This window comes from Botryllus schlosseri, chromosome 11 (assembly GCF_051294905.1).
Source record: "Botryllus schlosseri isolate E-star chromosome 11, Bs_hap1, whole genome shotgun sequence".
NCBI lineage: Eukaryota > Metazoa > Chordata > Ascidiacea > Stolidobranchia > Styelidae > Botryllus > Botryllus schlosseri.
This window is the reverse complement of record NC_137246.1, coordinates 2652957-2673540: the sequence shown is the minus strand read 5'-3', so window position 1 is coordinate 2673540 and position 20584 is coordinate 2652957. Positions and strand designations below refer to the sequence as shown.

Here is a 20584-nt window from a genome sequence, read left to right as displayed (position 1 = left end):
AAATATAATTTAATCAATCATTTATTCATCGCATCAGTGAAAATCCGGTACGAACCAGGATGACGACGAGGGGCCTTAAGGCCTTAGTAAACAGTCAACACATGTAATAATTAGCCTATTTACATCGGTGTTCTATGCGTGCTCCGTTATAACTAGACAATTCAGTCAGGCTAAACTGTTTCCCACACTTCAGTAGCAACAGAAAACTTTGTGAATTACAATATAGGCTAAACCAGTGGTTCTCAAACTCGGGACATGCCCCCTTGGGTGGCGTGAAAGCATCGCTGAACGGGGCGCGACGCTCCAGTGAACTGAAATCTTTTCCGCGCTTGGCCCGATTCACCTCCGTTTTATGGTTATTGCTCGGTGTGGAGTCTTAATTTCGTATTGGAGAATTCTCTCATCAACAGTCATAACCTTCCATACCATCAAACTATATGTAAGGATTGCTAACTTTCTGGTTTCATTGTGTGCTATGACTATAAGGGGGGCACGAAATATTCACTGTCATAAAGGGGGGCGTGTCTAAAAAAGTTAGAGAACCTGTGGGCTATACTAAATCTTAATATTTCAAAAATGGATGAACACCGAACAGCAAATAAACTCTTCTGAAACCTGTGCTGAACCATCTCCTACACCACGTTCAAAGTTTTTTTTAATCTCTGACCAGTACCGAGCCTTGTTGCAACAATAGCAAAAAAATTCAAGTTTCCAACCAAGGCTTCATCAAACTTGATCACGCATTTGTAGAGATGTTATCCCAATCTTTCCTCCAGTCTTGGCCAGATTTACTGGGCCGGAAACTTTTCGAACCCTAATGTTCATCAAATGCAATCTAACAGTTTCCGACCAAGTGAAAATGTAAATGCAAACCAAAATATGGTAATTTTTAGTTATCAGGAGGTTCTTTCCTTTTGCATTTGTTTTAATTTTACGCACCTTATCGGTATCATTCTTATCGCTGACGCCTTACCAATTACATTTCATTATCCTGACTCAGCTCTGAGTAGCCTAATCGTTTGATTACATTTCATTGACTGCCCTGTAACCTATTCGCTATTAGTCGCTCAATCATTTGGTTCTTAACAGTCGCTTGAAAAAATTTTCTGTGCTTGTAGTTTTCAGTACTCATGATTAGGAATAGTTGGAATACGTTCGAGTTTTTTTTAATTAAAGGGTACATATCAGGAATGAAACATGAATACCTTGAGATTGTTGCTAATTACGTCGCTACGGTTGTCAAAGAACAGCTGTTTACTGAAACAATTACCTGTTTAAAAGTAATTGTAATTGTAATTGTAATTATAATTGTAATTAATTACATATTTAACAGTAATTGTAATTGTATTTTGATATTTTTAGCATTGGCTAATTGTAATTGTAATTGTACTTGAATTAAAATATTGTAATTGATCCAACTCTGCTGTGAATATTGGTTTATTTCTTGAAGGCTACGGGTTTCCATATTCAACCTTTTTAGTATATTTCATGTGAATGCATAGCTATGGCTGTAGAACTGTTTAAAAGATGTTATGAAGCAATGTTCCCTCTAAGCTGCGCACGTGCGCAAATGCGCAGTGCTGAGACGGCCTCTGCGCACAGAAATTCCGAAGTGATGACCTTTTTTTCAGTCGTTACACACCGTTTTCCAAGGGTCTGCGCAGTGAGTTGTTGAGTGTGCGCAGACTCGTCAAAAATTAGAGGGAACATTGCTATGAAGTCTCATGATCATTTGTGTTTATTAGGCACATTTTAATTACTTATATTGGATGTTTGTGTGTGTTGCGTCTTGTCAATAAAAACAAAACACGCGTTGAAGTCATAGTAAAATTTTGCCGTTTCAATACAATTTTATCAACTAAGCGACAGCATTTTCAGTACCTACGATACCGTAATATCAAATCTAAGTGTAACTGTAGAAGATAATAGTGATGAAAAAACGCCTTGCCCATCTCTTAAAGAGCAAAGAGGAGCACGAAGCCGTCTCCAATTCGTTTGAGAAAAACTTGAACGACAACAGTAACAAGCCAAGAAGGCGTAAAAAGAGATTTGTGTCTGAATCGGAAGCAGCTTCGAGTTGTGAATATGTTGCAAATGGCAGCCAACGAATACAAGATGATGCAGTTGAAACAGGGTCTATATCTTCCGAGAACCGATCAGTCACGAGCGAGCCAATTCCCGATCACACACAGACACAGTCTGTAGCCTCTGAATCAGACATCGTGGATTCCCGTATAGCGTCGATATCTGACAGCGATTTTTTGAACGCTTTCGACAGCCCGCGGTCTCGTTCTCCGCGCAACGCGGAAGAAAGTCCGGGTTCTACTTTTCATTTTCCGGGACTGCCGTTTAGTAGAAAGCCTAGGACGGAACGAGTGTCGTTGTTGAGACGTGATGCCAACAGTCTGCTAGACAGTATGGCGAACCTTGGTGGAGAGAACAAGACTGTTGATGAGGAATCGGGAGATGGTGTATGTTTGATGTGTTGTGTTTATTTCAAATATTTTCGAACGATTCTGGCTTTGCAGTGTATTGATTTAGTTTGGCCACTGATCATATAATTTAGCATATGTCATTGCGATTTACTCCGATACATACAAGTTGTGCATGTACTGCCTAAATGAAATTATGGTTTTGCTAGCGTGACCAATTGCCAGTGACCGACAAGATAGTGCAACGGTGGAGCGTCCGCCATCTTAATCGGTAGATCGTGGGTTCAATTTCCGTCTGGGTCAGTAAAACTGGTGTCCATGACTTCCCCTCCTGATGCTCAGCATCACCCGGATAGCATGGAGGGGTGGTGCAAGACTTGGAAAGCTTTGAAATACTATTTCTGCACCTTCCAGCGGCATATGCACATTAAACATTTATGGTGTGCATATGCACAGATTGTGTGTATGGATATCATGAGTCGGTGTATTTGCCCATTGTATCATTTGACAACACCAAAAAATCTTTATCTCTTATCCATGACCACCAAATTTTCTACATTGAATACTCACTGAATGCTAGTATATGTACTTTACAGGTACACTGATACATGTATTATTCTGGCTAGAAGATTAAATTGGATATCTTACCAGTTTGGCCTGACAAAACAGTTGTAGTCACAGCTCATGACAAAGTTAACTTTAGTGTTCCTCCAGTATACTACCTGTTTGGTAGATAGGGCAGTATAGTTGAAATTACTTATAGGATTTAGAATCCACCTTTGATCACACCAAATTGACTACATATTTACACTTGTGTGAACTTCATACTAAATTTGGTATTCTTTATAGTCTGAGATATTATATCATCAGTGTTCACTGAACATTGTTTTTGTAAACATAAAAATGACACCCTGCTTTTTATTTAACAGATGAGGGAGAATCTCGGGATCACCACCGATAACTTATCGACCCCGCCACCTCCCGTTTTAGTACCACCTTTGCGGATTATGTCTCCATGGGCGTTCAAGGTAAACCAGTCCCCTTTGGTTTATTGTCGTGACCGGCAGGGTTTTTCGTAACATGAAGCCGCTGTTTTGGCATCTGAATAGTTACGAGCACCGCACCACGTGCTTGTGATTGTATCGAGCAATCGGAAGTGTATTAGTCTTTCTATTACCGCAAATAGCTCAGTGTCGAGCAGATTTTGTAGGCTAGTGCATGAAAAAAGATACGCTAGACACTGAACTACTCTGCGTCTAGTATAGGTACATCGTTTGATTGCTGGGAGTTGAGATTGTTAAGATAGTTATACTAGGTCGAGGTGATAGAGGATTCCCTTCATTTAAAGGAGGGATGGAACAAGGAGATTCCCATCCCACACACTTGAAAAGATCCGATTATCATTCATTTAAGGCAGGGGTACTGGACTGCAGTAAATACTAGTCAATGCTTATACACTGTCCATTCTCGGTATATAAATCTGCAACATATTTGTTATTTTTGCACCTAGATACATCGATTGTGTGCAAGTGTAACTGTTATGTGTCTGATATATTCTTCGGTTATTTCTGCTGATTTATTTCGGCATTGCAAAATGATACGTAATTCCATTCCAAACATACATACCGTTGCTTCCTGAAGCCCATGTAGCATTTTCCGGAAAACCAGAAATGAGATTAGAATTCTACTTGAAGCATAGAAACATTTCACAATTTACACTAGAATTGGATTACCGCTGTAATAATCAGCGTCATTAGACACCTAGAATTAGCAACTAGGTTGCTGGTACCAATATGTGAGAATAACAATATTGATTGATTTTGATTCAATGCTGTTGTGTTTAGGAATATCGTGTCTGTGTGGATTACGGTGTCCGAATCAGGAATGATTTTTATCGGGTCATTTTCTTGAGATGTTGTTTGTTTTTATTGAGCCATTTGTGAATGTTAGAAATCGATCCATCTAACACCGAATGTCATCCTTTTTCTGCTCTGTTTCTCCGACATGGCCGGTGATAATTGTTTGGTTAACAACCGATTAATGGGAAGTCTCGGTTGTACTCGTAATTGCCTTGGAAACACAAACTATGCCCGGCTGATTTCAATAAGGCTTAATAGCTCTCAATTGCTTCTATTTGAGTCAAATTCCTATGCGGCAAGTGAAATAATGCCTTATCGTGCCGGAGACTGAATGAATTATTAGTCATTATGAACCTTTGGTGGAGGTTGTCAATGCTGTCAGAGTAAATTGCGGGTGGGCATCCGGGATGAGTTAGTAATTCTTGAAAAGGTATCAAGTGTTGTAATGGTGTTGTGGTTTAAAGATATGAAGGCAGTATTCGAAATGATGCGATTTTGTTTCAAAACTGTAGTGATATGACTTGATATTGGTTTTGATCAGTGTGTGTTTCATCTAGTAATTATCACGTGCCAAAAATATCATTGGCTTTGTCAATGTTACTCTTTGAGCTTACAAACTGTGTACTCTGCGCTTTGCCTATCTGCATGTCTACCACGCTTAGATTGGAACGTTATATTTGTAAATCTAGTACTAGTGGGTAATATACTATTGAATGGTATATTTATATTGAAATGAACCCGAATATTTTTGGCTGACACTCGTCAGCGGTGATCGTCAGCAACTAGTAGAGAATTGTATTGGTTATTGGATGTGATGTTCAGGTTAATTTCAATATGAATGTGCTAGGCCTATTCAATTGCATATTGAAGTTATGTGCCTCCAAGAAGCTCTTCTAGCGGGTAATGGTTTCAAGTTTGCTATTTGAGGGTTTAGTGGTAATTTTTGTGGTGATGAATTTTAGCAGTGTAAGGGAACCAAGATTTTAAAGTGCTTTCAAAGTGATTTTCACCCGATTTGTCGAATCCGGGACAGTTCGTCATGAGTCAAATATTTGTTGTGATATCAAAACGAGTTCTCTACGCTGCATATAATATTGCTGGCTTCCTTGTTTGAGATTTTGTGTCTCGCGTTGGCGTGTTCTATCAGCCAGATGTAGTTATATGCGTGAAATTAGCTATGCAAGATACTGCTTTGTTGTATGGAATCGCGTCAAATTGCTACCTGAGGCATGTTGTTACGTAGACGAAGTACTAAAAAGGTATGGAGGTTTATGCAAGTAGACCTTTATCGATGCTTTGCTTGTTTGTGATAGATTGATTTGTGAATTCTGATTGATAGATAGCCAGAGTGACAAAATCGTCGAGGTCTAAATAGTACAAGGCCATGCTCAGTATTGCAACCCGTCAGTGAGAAGTTTGATCAGATAAGAAAGTTATCTTGGATTTAAAATTGCTCATTTCTGCGGGATTTGTGTCCTTATCGTTTGCTTAAAAGCGTTTGCTTGTCTTGCTAAAACTGTTTTGCCATATCACAGACCGACTTTATTGTTTATCTTATTTAATACATTATGCCATAGTAGCCTATAATTCCCAATTGTTTTTTCTGCAGGCTGTCTTGTCAGCCCCGGAAAGTCACAAAGGCGGATGCCTGCACGCGTACCAACTGCTGTGCAAAAGCACTCTTCAAAATCACGACACCAGACTGGAGCCCGAGCACCTTGCCTTGTTTTATATGGTTCTACACGAGGGGCTGCATTCTTCTCAAGTATGCGACGCTGTATTCCGTATCATTATATAGGATTTCTCATTATGTTTTGGGCTGGTGTGTTTTGGTATACCCCTTGAAGTTACTTCAGTTTTGTCGAAGGTATCATTACTATCATTACTGGCATGAACTGAGTTGTCAATTGTGAAGAATATTACCACCACCTTCACTAAAACTTGTGTTTTGGTTTGAAAATTTGCGATCAAAGATGGCATCAGGATTACCGTCTGTGAATCTACTGTCCAACCTATAGTCTGTCGGCTTTGTGACAAAACCCTCAACCAAATCCGGGTTTAAAGATCAGTCAAGAAGAGATCAACCATCGATTAAGTTGAACATGGAAAATCAATTCGAAGTTACATGATATGTCTTAGCGGTTGGTTCGTTTTCGGTTTTAAATTGTGTAATAGCGACACGGTTGAAGAACCTCATATAAATGGGATGAATTGTTGCAATTATGATTTCATGTGTGCTGCATACCGAGATGGTTGCCAATCGTTGCTTATCAAGCGGAAGTAGAATTCGGGCTGTAAATTTCTACTCAATTGTAAGTGAAGGCATGACAAAAGTAATTCAAGCAGATGTAGACAATGGAAAGTTTGAAAAGTGATCAACTAAGTAGTTTTGAAAAGTAAGTTTAGTCGAGGGTTAACATCAAGGTTGTTCAAAAATGACTTTTCTTCTGGATACCGAGGATTCACAGGAGTTTGAAAATTTTGAATTTGTTATAAAAAATGAAATCCCATGAAATTGTCGAAAATTCTCTGAAAGAACGATGTTTAATAATCTTTGCTCACTTCCAACCGGCAAAAGCGAAGTTATCGCAGTTCAATATTTTGGATTCGCAAAAAAAGCCTGGACGGTGGGTAATCACAGAATTATGAGTGAAAAACTCAAATATCTTCGTTTCTACGGGTTGGAATTGTGTCAAATTTGTTTTGTATCGTTTTTGAAGACGACTACACAATTTCATGGGGTTGACAGTAAAATTTGAATTTTATATTTGATAATGAATTGAAAATTTTCAAACTCCTGTGCGTTCGTGTCTACCAGTTCAAATCGATCAAAATTTGGCGTACCGCGTTTTTATAGGCAACCTAACAATGTAATAAGTGCATCTCCGGAAAAGAGATATTTTAGTTAGAACAACCCTAGTTCACATACTTCGACTTTTAATCAGCGGTGGCTACTTTTGAAATAGGCAACAGCGTAATCATCCAAAATGTATACACCGCTTACCGTGATGGCCATTTCACACGATTCTTGCGGCAATTTCACACACGAAAGTGGCAAACTAATCCCAAAATGTCTTTTTGTTTTACAAAAATGTAAAAGCAAGCACTTTTGCCTAAAAATTGTTTGATTAGAAGCAGAAGTGATCTAAAATCGCAATCAGCCCTGGTTTGGTGTTGGGTGGTTGGCGATTGCCCCAGATCAATTTTGAAAATAACCGGAGTTATTTTAAATACGGTACGAATAGTAGCCTATATCAGGGTTGTAACCAAGTCACAAGGCTCCGAGTCACAAGTCAATCTCGTTTTTATAGTTTTTATTCAAGTCAAGTCATTTTCAATTCACCACCGAGTCAAGTCCGAGTCCAAGTCAGCGGCGGAGGGCCGAATCCGAGCCATGGTGTTATGATTTGAGTCCGAGTCCAGGTCATCGTGTTGACTGCTCAGTTTCCAGTTAAAGTCTTGTTAAACCCACTTTTTACAACTCCGTTTGGTGATATCGAATGGTCCGCATTTATAATATACTAATTTTCCTCACTTTTAGCAGTTTGTGGTCACATTTTCAAGTACCAGTACCAGTACCGATAGACGAAATTCCAATAGTGTGGTTACTTTACTATTTTTCGAAATTACAATAAAATGTCGTTCTTGGCCGTCTGAGTCTCGAGTCATATGACTTGGTTCGAGTCATTGCAATTTGAGTAAAAAAACAGCTTGACTCGAGTTGGAATTGAGTCATTTCCGTGTTTTGAGAAAATAACTGGAGTCATCAGAAAATCTTGACTCGAGTCATTAGGCCCTGCATTTTTCATCATCATCATTTTGTGACCGCTACGTCCACTTCAGGACAAGGTCAACGAAATCGTGGAAAGTTCAAGTCCGAAAATCTTCTCCTGCGGTCTACCCGCCTCCACGCTTCTCCTGCTGGATTACATTTACGCTTGCCACGCGGTCGCTGCATCATCTGACCTATCGGTAATCTCCGTTAATTTTCTGGGTGCAAACTAGGGTATTTGAAATCACTCGCTTTGCAGAGCCCACGTGTCGAAGCGCAAACCATACTCGGGTCCGTGCTTTGCTTCCCGAATCTGTATTTCGACGTTCCCGTCCTCAATCCCGATTCGAACGATCCGAAATCGATGGTCTGCCATAACATCAAGGTATGTTTGTTTACTAGGGCTGTTCAAAAATAAACTTTTTCTTTAGATTTCACTGGCTACTTGATGAAATTGTTACATTGTTTAAAACAACGCTGCACACCGACTTTGGCTCAATTCCAACCAATAGAAGCGATTTTCTTGCAGTATAAAGTTTTGAATTTATCATTGAAAAACAAAAAAAGATATTTTCAAATTTGGCTCAATACCAACCACTAGAAGCGAAGTTATTGCAGTAGAAAAATTTGGATTTGAATAAAATTGTATTTACGGTGGCTAACTCTTTAATTGTTTATTATCAAATCATGGGATTAGAAATTTTTTACTGCAATAACTCTGCTTCTAGCGGTTGGAATGGAGTCAAATTTGGTGTGCATCATCTCTACTTAAAGCCTAACAATTTTATGGGGTTGATAGAAAAATTTTGAAATTCCAGTTTTCAATTTTTTAATGACAAATTCAAAACTTTCTACTGCAAGAAAATCGCTTCTACTGGTTGGAATTGAGCCAAAGTTGGTGTGCAGCGTTGTTTTCACCAACCTAACAATTTTATCAAGTAGCTAGTGAAATCTGGGAAAAAAGTTTTTTTTTGAACAGCCCTTCTGTTGATATCAGTTAAATATTCCTCCATGGAATGCTACTACCATCGCCAAAGCCGTATCGGCTAGTGAGGAATAGTGATGTCGGGCGCACGAGAATAGCTTTATTTTGAACAACAACAACCAAGTGTCGTATCTCACAATTGACGCTTATTTTCAGTGAAATATTCATTTTTGACTTCTTTAATAAAATATCGTTGTATTGCTACAAATTCACAAAGTGGTATACCAGGTACGATATATTTTGCCAGGAATACGTTGCCGACGCGCTTTTGACATCGGCTAAGAAAGAACCGTCCGCCCCGGCAAGATGCGTGGCGCTGAGCAGCCTCGGCGTGTGGCTGTACGAAGAGCTGACTTCGCCGGCGGACGAAAACTGCAGCCCGTCGTCTTTTGAGAACCCGGAAAACTTTGCTTACGATAACAACTTCTCTCCTGTGAAGGGAAGGATACTGGCCAGACACGGCAGGGTGAAGGAGGCCATCAACGTGCTTTTGGTGTCCTTGAAAGTGAGTCGAATTTCTTCACTTTGCTGTAATAATTCTAGCTCTAGCTGAGCATTTTGAAAATTGAGTAGTTCTAGTTCTAGTTGCGGATTTTGAAAAGTTAGTACCGTAAACCGGGGTAACTTTGGACAATTTTCAACAATTCCGCTCTGTATCTTGGAAATGCTAGGGTGTAGGGGAGGCAAGTTTTGTGTTTTTCATGGGTCATGGAGCAAAGATTAGAATTACCTAATCCAAAATCTTCATGGTCATAAATAAGTACCTTATTTTCGTAAATTATCCGTGTCCAAAGTTACCCCTGCATGTGGGGTAACTTTGGACAATGCAGTTTTTTGTATGCCTTTACACTCTATTGTGTATGAAACCTCGTAAATGAGGCTTATTTGGCAAGAGTTGATGAGAGCAGTGGCTAAAACTGAAACTGGCCTATTGCATGATTTTTACCTAATCCCCCCCCCCAAAAAAAATAAGTAGTTTATGAAGGGTAATGCCCCCTTGGCCCTTATTCATCACTTATCTCAATTTTCCCTCATGCCTTCACCAATTGGGACTTATAATCCCACTGGCAGTGTCAGCAACCGACAGCAAACATTAGGCATGTTACCTTGAATTATTGCCGATTTCAAATATGTTACTGTTCTTTAAAAAAATCACTTTCCCTTTCTTATGTCCTCTGATGGATGTATTTGTCATAATTTACAATATCCCATATTCAGCAGGCACATCTTTAGGAGTATGTGATAAGTTTTTGAAGTAGCTTACGCCCGATTACAATCTCTCAGCTCATTGCCTAGGCTACCCATTTTTCATATTTTGGCAAACTCTTGATTTGTTGACCTTCTCATTCCATTTTAAAAAGCCATCAGACCGGTCATAATGACTATAGTTGACGATGCACTTTGACACAGATGAAGCAGCCACTTTCCAGAGCTCTCAATATCACATTTTCCACTGTCCAAAGTTGCCCCGTTCTGATAAAATTTGACGGGGCAACTTTGGACATCACATTTTCTTGTATTGATCTAAGGGTGAGCCCACAGATTTTTACCATGGATTAAGACTACTTAGAGGTATATGCTGCCAAGTTTTGAATCTATGAATCACATGCTATCTGTGTTTGGTTGTAAGAAGTTTAATGGCCATCAATTTTGATGAAATTGACCCCCGCCATTAATTTATCAATGTTGGGTCAAGTTTAACTGGTAGTGAAATGAATCCATCTTTTATTGAGACTACTTGTACTCTTGCCTCATGAAAAAGAATTGGACATCCAGCGGCAACCATTTTCCATCAATAACCATTTAAATCTTTTACTGCTTAGTGTCCAAAGTTACCCTTAAGTCCAAAGTTACCCCGGTTTACGGTAGCTTTAGTTCTAGTTGTCAATTTTAAAAATTGAGTAATTCTAGTTCTAGTTGCGGTTTTTGAAAAGTGAGTGGTTTTAGTTTAGTTGCGAGTTTTGAAAAGTGAGTAGTTCCAGTTCTAGTTCTAGTTGTTGTTGCAGATTTTGAAAAGTCAGTAGTTTTAGCTCTAGTTGCGAGTTTTGAAAAGTGAGTAAAAGTCCTAGTTCTAGTTGCGCATTTTGAAAGTTCAATAGTTTGCACAAATCCGATTATCAGGCCTTGTTATTATGTTTTAATCTGCCTTATTATTGCAAATGATCTTTTGATGTTCCGAGGAAATCATGTTTTAATGGCCTTCTTCTTGCCAGTTAGCGTAGAACTGCGCCAGGTTGGTAAAGTTTGAGAACCACTGCGAATAGAGTCAACTTGCCGTTGTTGTTTCAAATTCTGTTCCATTTCTGACATTTCCGAGTGTCTTGACTACAGTTGTTGCCACGGTACGATTAACTATTAAAATATAATTGTCGTTCTGAAAAGTGCTTGAAGCCCAATTATCTAAAATCTGATCGGCCAAATGTGTTAATTGGGGTAAGTGAAGCAGTAGTCGGGCAGAGATATAGTTTATTTATCATCGCAAATAATTCCAATATGGGAGACAAAATTTGATAATACACAAACGATTGATTGGACGCAGTACGCGTAATGCTTATTATGCAGTTATACTAAATGCAAAAGCAAAGTGGATTTAATGGTCATCGAGCAGCTATTAGGAGTACTTGATTCGATATTGCGTACAATGAATATATAACAGTGAATAGTGAGCAATGCGTAGTGCAAAGGACAAGTATAAGAAATATTTAAATATACCGTAAGATTTTTGTTTGTTTTATTATAAGATTTACTGTAGCAGCGATATCTTTTTGCTGTGAGTGGTGACCACCTTGACACTGTTTTCAGTTCAACAACCGCGGCGTGGCGTCGATAGCTTGCAGCCAACTGCACCTGCTAACCCACTGTATACCTCAACTGTCGGAGTACATGCCGGACATGCTGCCCCGAATCATAGAGGTACATACGATGTAGTGACAAAAATCATCGAACCTTTGCATTCGGCCATATCTTCCACCCTTCGCAGGTGATGTCTCTGACGGCTTCTGCGCTTCTTCAAAACTCCGAGGCCAAGTCTTCCGATAGCGGAAGACAGGTGAGAGAGGATAGGAGAGAAGCGTGTTGATCAGCCGTAACGTGTCTTGTTTTTAGCTTCTTGTATCCTTGCTGCTGTGCATTTGCGACTGGTGCATGGTGGTGCCGTTGTCGATGCTGATCGATACGACTTTGCCGGGCAGCGATAAAAGACTCATTCGGACCGTGTTTAAGGTAATTTCAGTTATGACGATATAAGATACCTTCGTTGTTTATGGGTGAAATCAAGTTCCTGATTTGATTCTGAATCGCGTGTTGGCTGCGAGAGAAGTGGATTGCAAAACGTGATCTTGTAGTTATCACGACACGAAAACAAATTGAAGCACCGTACCTATTCTCTAGACATTTCAAGACTGTCTCTTGCAGAAATAAAAAGTAAATGTCTGAAAAGTACTCGAGTAGTTTGAAGAAGTAGATTTGGCGGGGGGGCTGCTTACTTGAAGTAACAAACGCAAATTGGTGCAATTTACAAAAAAATATTCAGTTACTGTGATACAGCGTGTTGGTGCCAATATGTTATGGAAACTTGACTCGTAAATGTGACGGAAACGTATCCGAAAACTACGCTCTGCTTAAAAATACGTAAAAAGCGTGAAGTTGTGCTTTGAAAACTGACAAGCTAAAAGCATCTCCACTCGGAGCCAAGGACGAAAAAGCAGCTTGAGTACTCTGAAGAATCACGAGCGTCCTACTTCATTAATGACTGCACACGATTACATTTGTTGCTGTTTACTGCTGACCTGATTCGGATGTTTCCTCTTGACAGGCTCTTCAAACGGGCGCGCTGGGTAAGCCGGGGCACAGCGCAAAGCACAGCTACAGTCTCTCAGACCTGGCGACGCAGGACTTTGATCCGAACTTGCAGTTAGACAAAGTCTTGGAGAGCGCAAACCACGCGGCATCTTCGGTTCGGAATAATATGCTGGCGCTACCGACGATGCCGGCGTTGTCTCTCGGTGAGTAACCTTGCCGTGGCGTGGAACTTTACCGAGATGATTCTAGGACAGATCGCTCCAGATCAGTGGTTGTTAACTTATACCAACCTGGCAAACAGTCACTTAAGACTTCCGTGGACCCCAAATTTTTGCCCAGTGACAGAAATAGAAATCTACAACATTACAAATCTATCGGTTGACATTCCGTCAAATTTATTTTGCATCGTTTTTGTGGACAGCTCAACAATTTCATGGCGTCGACTGTAAAATTTAAGTTACATAATAAATTCAAGAGTTGTAAACTCTTGTACGTTCATATCTACCAGTTCGAATCGAGTCAAATATGGTGCGCAGCGTTGTTTTAGGTAACCCAACAATTTTATCGTTGAATCCCCGGAATGTGGAAATGAAGTTATTTTTGAACAACCCTACTGGGACAGGAACACAACCTTATAAACATATTTTTCACAAAAAACTAAAGATTATAATTGATATTTACTGCAAATCAGACAAACCATCAAACCCCCGAAACCGGCCCATCAAACTCACCACTGCTCAGGAGCCCGTTAGTATGAGTGCGGTCCAGTCACCATTTTGACAGCGTTCCTTGCAGGGGCGTAGCCAGCCGAAAAAAAACGGGGGAGATTTATTAAAACGGGGGATGTTTTTTGAAAAGATGATATTCGTTATGCTAACCACTTTCTTGCGGTTTAATACGCACAAATGCCGATACAACAAGGGTAAGATAATCTCGTTTGTGTTTACGTCTTTATACACATTAACATTTGCCAGTTATCTTAAAATATAGCTCTATTATGCGCAGTCGCATGCTGCAGTAACAAACGGAAGGCGCTCTTGCCTTGCGCGCCACTATTTGCCGACAGCGAGTTTCATGCGCGCGGATCTTGATACAAAGCGCGCTCGAATCATGACTCAACGCTGCAGGTGATCGATGATCACCTCGCAAATCACAATGTATCAGATCAGATGAAAGTAGCAAACAAATTTCGATGACAGCGAGACATCTTGACCTTAATTACCAAAGCGAGGATGTAATCACGAAAGTGCGCCCAGATCATATTACAGCACAGTGGAAGATCAAAGACGAACACTCGAACAGTGAAGACACGCAAATGAATTATAGTCTGTTGCCGTTTGATACAAACAATCTGGATTAATTTTGTTTTAAATCAATATGGTTTTTACTGTCTGCCAAGATGGGGATGGGGATGGGTCACTTCAAAATGCTCCCGATGTCATTGTACAAACCTCGTTTATGTTTATTTTGTCGGAATTCTGTTCACGGTTATGAGTTAAGCTGGAAAAAAGCAAGTTTGTGATTCGATTGTGAGTCACCTACTTGGCGTTAAGTCGACTATTCAAATACCATCTAACAGTAAAAATGACTTGAAAGGTTCAAAAATTAATAGTTTTTGTTGCCGCAAGGAATATAATATGCCGTTACTTTGGTATCAATTATTTCGAAGACTTGAATCCATGTACTTTATCCTATGGCAGTGTTTCTTACCCTTTTTACGCTCATACCCCTTGGAGCTTTTAATACTATTTCTCGTACCCCCTGTCAATTTTCAACTCGACTTCTGATAGTTCCTGTATTAAAATGAAAATGGCTATTGAGTTGAATAAATCTGTCCAGATAATATCCCACTTTTTGTTGGTTTGCAAAATAATTTTAGGCCCTTTGATAGCATATAGTCCTGATTCCACAATTCCACATTATTGTACACTCTTATTTGGTGCTTCACACCTAAGGAGTCCGCGAACCCCTGGTTAAAAATCCATGTCCTATGGTGACATCGCGCCAATGTCTTTCAAATGACACCCAGCCGATTCCGACACAGGTACAGACAACGTGGTCAGTCTCACGGCCAGCGCCGTGCTCAACCATCTCACCAATCATCTGGGACACTTCCCCCTCGGCAAAGGCCCGTCCGTGCTGAACAGCTTGATTACGGAACAGCAGGACCACGACACCGAGGACAGTCAAGCCAGCGATCTGTCCAACAAGCTTTTTTATTCGCCCAACGTTCAGGTGAGATGCGGTTTTTGAATTTGTGAAGAGTGTGAATTGAATTAGTCTTCTAGTAGCCCGAAAATATTGATGGGATAGCAGATAGGGATGGAAGTTCAATAAGAGTTTTTATTTTGAGCTATCATTAGTATAATCATATCATAATTATGATAATTCAACACTTTTTGAACAGTGATATTATGAATGTTGACACCTCAGTCAGCCTCTAGGGCAGATCGGGTAAAATTATCCGCAACGGGAATGTTGAACCCTCAGCCAAATCAACTTTTTGAAATAACCTGAGATTTTTCCAGACTTTCATGTTCTGCTTTCACTTGCAATAGTTTCAGCATGTTTATGAAATTGCTACTTCTACTTGAGTGTACAATTTAATAATATCTTGATACTTGGAGAAACCTGAATATTTTCGGCTGACACTCATCAGGGGTAATTGTCAGCAACTAGTAGAGAATTGGAAAGAACATTGTATGTCAACAGTTGTATCACAAAATATGACTTCACCGGCACAAGAATTCGAATAATCTAGACTAACAGATAGCTTAAGCTTAATGAGATTATGCACACACTCCATTTGTTGGCTCGAGTACCAAAACTGAATATTTTACACTTCAGTTTCTCATCTACAACGACACCTGCCTGCTGTCTATCGTCGAGATCCCGTCTGAGGTACGTTGCGTTTGTAAAACCGTGTGGGTCGTGTGCACCGCTGATTTTTCTTATCCTCCGCAGAAAGACGACTCTGACAATACGATGACCGGGGGTCTGTGTACGTCGCCTACCAGCGTACGGTTAATTGTCAGGGACACGTCTGGGAAGTTTTGTTGGGATTCTTCGGTGTTGTACGGTTCGAAGGAAGCCAAAAGCAATGCTAATCAAGGTAGGATTTGTTATGTTTCCTATTGGTTTCGTGAAACTAGGCTGTCTTACGGCTTGCTGCGATGGTTTCTATGGAGCAATACAAATGAGTGTAAATAATCAGGATGTCTGGTTGCTATACCGTCATTGTTTCCAAGATTTGCCCTTATTTTGAAGGTTGACATCTTATAAAACTACATTGTCTTTGTATTTCTAACCTTGTCCATATTTTGAAGGTGTCTTATATAGCTACATTGTCCTTATTTATAAGATTGGTCCTTATTTTGAGGCTTAATATCTTATAAAACTATGTTGTCCTTATTTCTGACACACGTCTTTATTTTGAAGGTGTCTGATACAGCTACATTGTCCTTTTTTATAAGATTTAGACGTGTTTCGAAGGTGACCATCTTATAAAACTACATTTTCTTTGTGTTTCTAAGCTTTGTCCATATTTCGAAGGTGGTTTATATAGCTACATTGTTCCTATTTTGAGGGTCAATGTCTTGTACAACTACATTGTCCTTATTATTTTTGACTCGCGCCCTTGTTTTCTCATATTTTCGACTAACGAGACCGTGGTATGACCTTTTTTTAGTCCAGTTCACAAATTTATAAGCCAGCTCAAGAGTTTTTTTATCCATGTCAATCGTAACGCTGCTTATAATAGCATCAAAAATAGCGGTGTTGTCGGTTGTTCGACATTTAATCATACGAATCAATAAAAAATGACACATGACTTTATAACCCCATAAAGATTCCTAACCTCAAAATTAACCATTAGCCCAACCACAAACCTAACTTAACCCTAAATCTGATCCTAACCTAAACTTAAGCCCACATGTTCAAGAGTCCCTTGCCTTTGTGACGTACATAGTCATGTTTATAATTGTCCGCAGACGATTTTTCTCAACATATTTCCAATACTGCTACACTAATAAGTAGAAATTGGTCAATTCTACGCAAATTTCCGTTGTGACAAAGTCTGCAAATTGTACATTCCTCATATGGTAACTCTTACGTCACATGTAACTAAGCTCGTAAACCGTAGCCTAATCTTACAAATTAGTAAAGCTTGGTTGATGTCTATTCAGTGTCTGTCGTTCCGTTGTGCACGCTGCACCGAGACATATCCGAAGTGATATCGGAACACTGCCGTTTGTACATGTCCTACGCCGCAGCAGAGCTGGAAAAGAAGAGGAAAGTTTTGGACACTCCTCTCCCATCAAGCGAAACGAAAATCTCTACGGAACGAGCCAGCGATAAATTAGATCAGGTAGGATTGTGGTGCGTATTTGAGGCCTGTTTAACCTGTATTGCTGTGTTTTGTGTACGCTAGCCGCTAGGGTTGTCCAAAATTTGGAAAATCTCAAAAAAGATGCGTAGGTATCCATGTCTCATTCTGTAGATTATTGATAAAAAACGTCAATGAACCTGCAATAAGCTTACAGGAAAGTCGTTAACATTTGTCTGAATGCGTTTGAAAGTAGCTGCCCTAGAGTGGGCGTGTTAGCGACCATAGAACGGCGAGAAGACTAGTAATCACAAAATCATGTCTCTTGATTGGTTAATCAACTATGCTTGAATTATCACGACCACGGCGGCTTGCTGATTACCTGCTTCTACTAGTTCAAGAAGTACGCTAACGGCAATGATGATTCTGTAAGCGCATTTTACGTTGGTGATTAAATAATAAAATGAGACACTTAAGCATTGAATTTTTAGTGTTAAAACTAGATAACGATAGGTTCAGAACAACAATACCCTCTTGCAGGCATGACAGAGGTGAAACAGCGAATGCTTGTTAACTTATAGAACCCAGAAATACCTATCTGATATGATTGAGATTACGCCAAGTGGTCTTGTTTTTCTGGTGCAGCATACCATGTGAGATGGATTCTGGACACAATCCTGTATGCTCAGAAGATATGTGGGCCGACCAGGTAGCTTACATTGGGACTCTAAAGAAATGTAACTACCGCATCGCTTCAATGCATTTATTTTTGTGTCCATGTCTGGTTTGATTCAAGCATTAGTCGTGATGCAGCCGGTAATGATCTAAGATTCATTATGGACATGCTAAACAATGCAAGCGAACTGTATTTTTTTGCTGATCCTACAAGCATAGTCTATGCTTGCCATTAGACCATTTTCCGGGGCATCAGTGCTGCAAGAATGTGCCAAGTGCCAAGCATAAATGGCTGATTCATCCAGCCCGTAGAGCTTTTAAGACTTCAACTATATAGGCTACCACGACAAGATGAGATCAGACACAGTAGTGTCAATGTCAAGTTTCATATTTGTATTCAATCATGGAACATCCCCTCTGAAACTAGAAGTTCGTTCGCCACTTGCATAAGCGTCTTTGCAGTATTTCTTCTCGTGCTTTTGTGCTTTCCCTCAATGAAAACAGGGCATGCAGGCTACAACGGTTGGCTTCACAATACGCCATCAAGTCATGCATTTAAAGTTTTTGAGAAGCAGCTTTTCTTTGTTAATCGTGTATTTCGTCATTCAACATGCTCTAAATTAATCTTAAATCATTATCTGCGGAGCAACCTACAATGCGCTTACAGAATCACCCCGGTTAGCCGACTCCTTGACCAGCTGGTCAGCAAGCCGCCACCGTTGTGATCATTGAAGCATAGCAGATTAGCCAATCAAGCGCCGTGATTTCGTGATTACTAGTCTGCTTCCCGTTCTATGATCGCTGACGCACCCACTCGTACACGCCAAGGTGGTTTGGATACCGCATTCAACGGAAGATGTTCAGTCAAGAGATTTATGTCAAAATCGGGCCTAGTGTATTCTATTTCTGTCGTGTACGACAATATTTCCTTCATAACATCGGCTGACAAATATATAAAGTTGATCTCTGCGTGACTGCTGGAGCGTGAAGTTCTTGTCAAAATTAGCTCCATTACGGTGGCGTTCTGAAGAAAACAGCTGCAGCCAAAAAATGTTTTCCGTTTTGCCCTTCAATTTGAGACCACATCTTTTTCAGAGGGCAGTGCCCATTTAAATTGTTAGAATGCCTAAAAAACGTCCCACACCAAATTTGGCTCTATGCCAACTGGTTGATGTGAACACAGAAGAGTTTGAAAATTTTGAATTTATTATTGTAAAGATTGAAATTTTTTTCTTCAAATTTCACTTTCCAACCCATGTTATTGTTGAGTTGTCTACAAAATCGATGCAAAACGAATTTGACGCAATTCCAACCCGTAGAAGCGAAGTAATTTGAGTTTTTCATTCATCATTCCAGGCTATTTTTGCTAATCCGAAATTTTTGCCTGCTGAAAGTGAACAAAAATTGTTAAGCACCGTTCTTGCGACACAAGTCAACAATTTCATGGAACAGTAAAATTTGAAATTAATAAAAGAACTTTTTATGATAAATTCAAAATTTTCAAACTCCCGACAGAATATCGATGTGTTTTTCTCAAACAACGATTTAATGAAGTCGTAGAGTTGTTGAGAGTTCACACTGCGCTCCTGACATTGACAGCTACTGCAGTACATCGGATTTTCGAGCCCCGAGTGTCAGAAATATCCCGGCCGGCCCTTGAACATACCGGGCCACGGCATCGGAGACGCCAAAGTGGAAGAGAAGGCCGTCGAATATCTCCTGCAACAGAACAGGAATCTTTGCAATAATCACTCGTCAAATTCCGGCAAGAAGAGGTATCTGGGTTTTATACTTTTCCTTTATTTTGTCATTGGTTCGCTTTTGATTTCTGCGGCTCGTACTAACCAACTATCGATTTGGTAGAGAAAAGAATTTACTGTTATTTGATGTATTCATATTGAAATAAATATTTATATTTTTGGCCGAGACTCGTCATGGGTAATTGTGAGCAGCTGGTAGATATTTCAAATAACTTTGTATTTCAAAAGTCGTGTCACCAAATATGAGGTCATTGGCATAAAGAATTGAAATAATTAAGAAGAATGAATGGCTTGGTCCCAATATACTATTTTTGGATATTCGGAACCTAATATTCTGCAATAAAACTCTCGACAAGCTGCTTCCTAGTACCCTTATGACACCCTGGTACATTGAATCATCAAAATACATCCTATTTCCTTGTTTTTTTTTCCGTTATATCAATAAAAAAAAACAGCACCCTTTTCAACCCCGAAACTTAATACTCCGTTTAAACCAGAGTTGTAACCAAGTCACAAGGCTTCGAGTCGCAAGGCAATCTCACTTTTCTAGTTATGACTCGAGTCAAGTCGAGTCATTTTTTATTCACCACAGAGTCAAGTCCGAGTCCAAGTCATTGTGTTGACTGGTCAGTTTCCAGTTAAAGCCTTGTTAAACCCACTTTTTAGAGCTCTATTTTGTGATATCGAATGGTCCGCATATAAAATATATTAAATTTCTCGTTGCATTTTCAAGTACCAGTATGAATTGACAAAATTCCAATAGTGCCGTTACTTTAGTATTCTTCGAAATTACCATGAAATGTCGGTTTTGGCCATCTGATTCTCGAGTCATATGACTTGGTTCGCGTCATGCGGAATGACGTGAGTCCAAGTCGAGTCAATACGCAGATTGATTCGAGACGAGTCATCTCCTTATTTTGAGAAAATGACTCGAGTCAAGTGGAGTCATCAGAAAATTGTGACTCGAGTCATTACA

The 20584-nt window shown here is 39.7% G+C and overlaps 1 protein-coding gene and 1 long non-coding RNA gene across 10 annotated transcripts in view; one reads left to right on the top strand and one right to left on the bottom strand.

Annotated features, from left to right (window-relative positions):
* Nucleotides 1-20584, top strand: part of LOC145450737 (ral GTPase-activating protein subunit alpha-1-like) — a 76037-nt gene that overhangs the window by 45625 nt on the left and 9828 nt on the right. For all 9 annotated transcript variants that reach the window (XM_080329242.1, XM_080329244.1, XM_080329241.1 and 6 more), the window contains 14 exons: nt 3362-3460; nt 5901-6056; nt 8135-8263; nt 8323-8448; nt 9296-9553; nt 11851-11961; nt 12029-12097; nt 12154-12270; nt 12863-13052; nt 14894-15084; nt 15697-15750; nt 15814-15961; nt 17034-17215; nt 19448-19623. In XM_080329242.1, coding sequence (XP_080185368.1) covers nt 3362-3460; nt 5901-6056; nt 8135-8263; nt 8323-8448; nt 9296-9553; nt 11851-11961; nt 12029-12097; nt 12154-12270; nt 12863-13052; nt 14894-15084; nt 15697-15750; nt 15814-15961; nt 17034-17215; nt 19448-19623 — 2006 coding nt within the window. The remainder of the gene's footprint in view (nt 1-3361; nt 3461-5900; nt 6057-8134; nt 8264-8322; nt 8449-9295; nt 9554-11850; nt 11962-12028; nt 12098-12153; nt 12271-12862; nt 13053-14893; nt 15085-15696; nt 15751-15813; nt 15962-17033; nt 17216-19447; nt 19624-20584) is intronic.
* LOC145450740 (uncharacterized) lies at nt 19326-20192 on the bottom strand. The gene is made up of 2 exons (XR_013918575.1): nt 20067-20192; nt 19326-19645 (listed from the first exon to the last, which is right to left on the bottom strand). It is a non-coding gene; the product is annotated as an uncharacterized LOC145450740 (long non-coding RNA).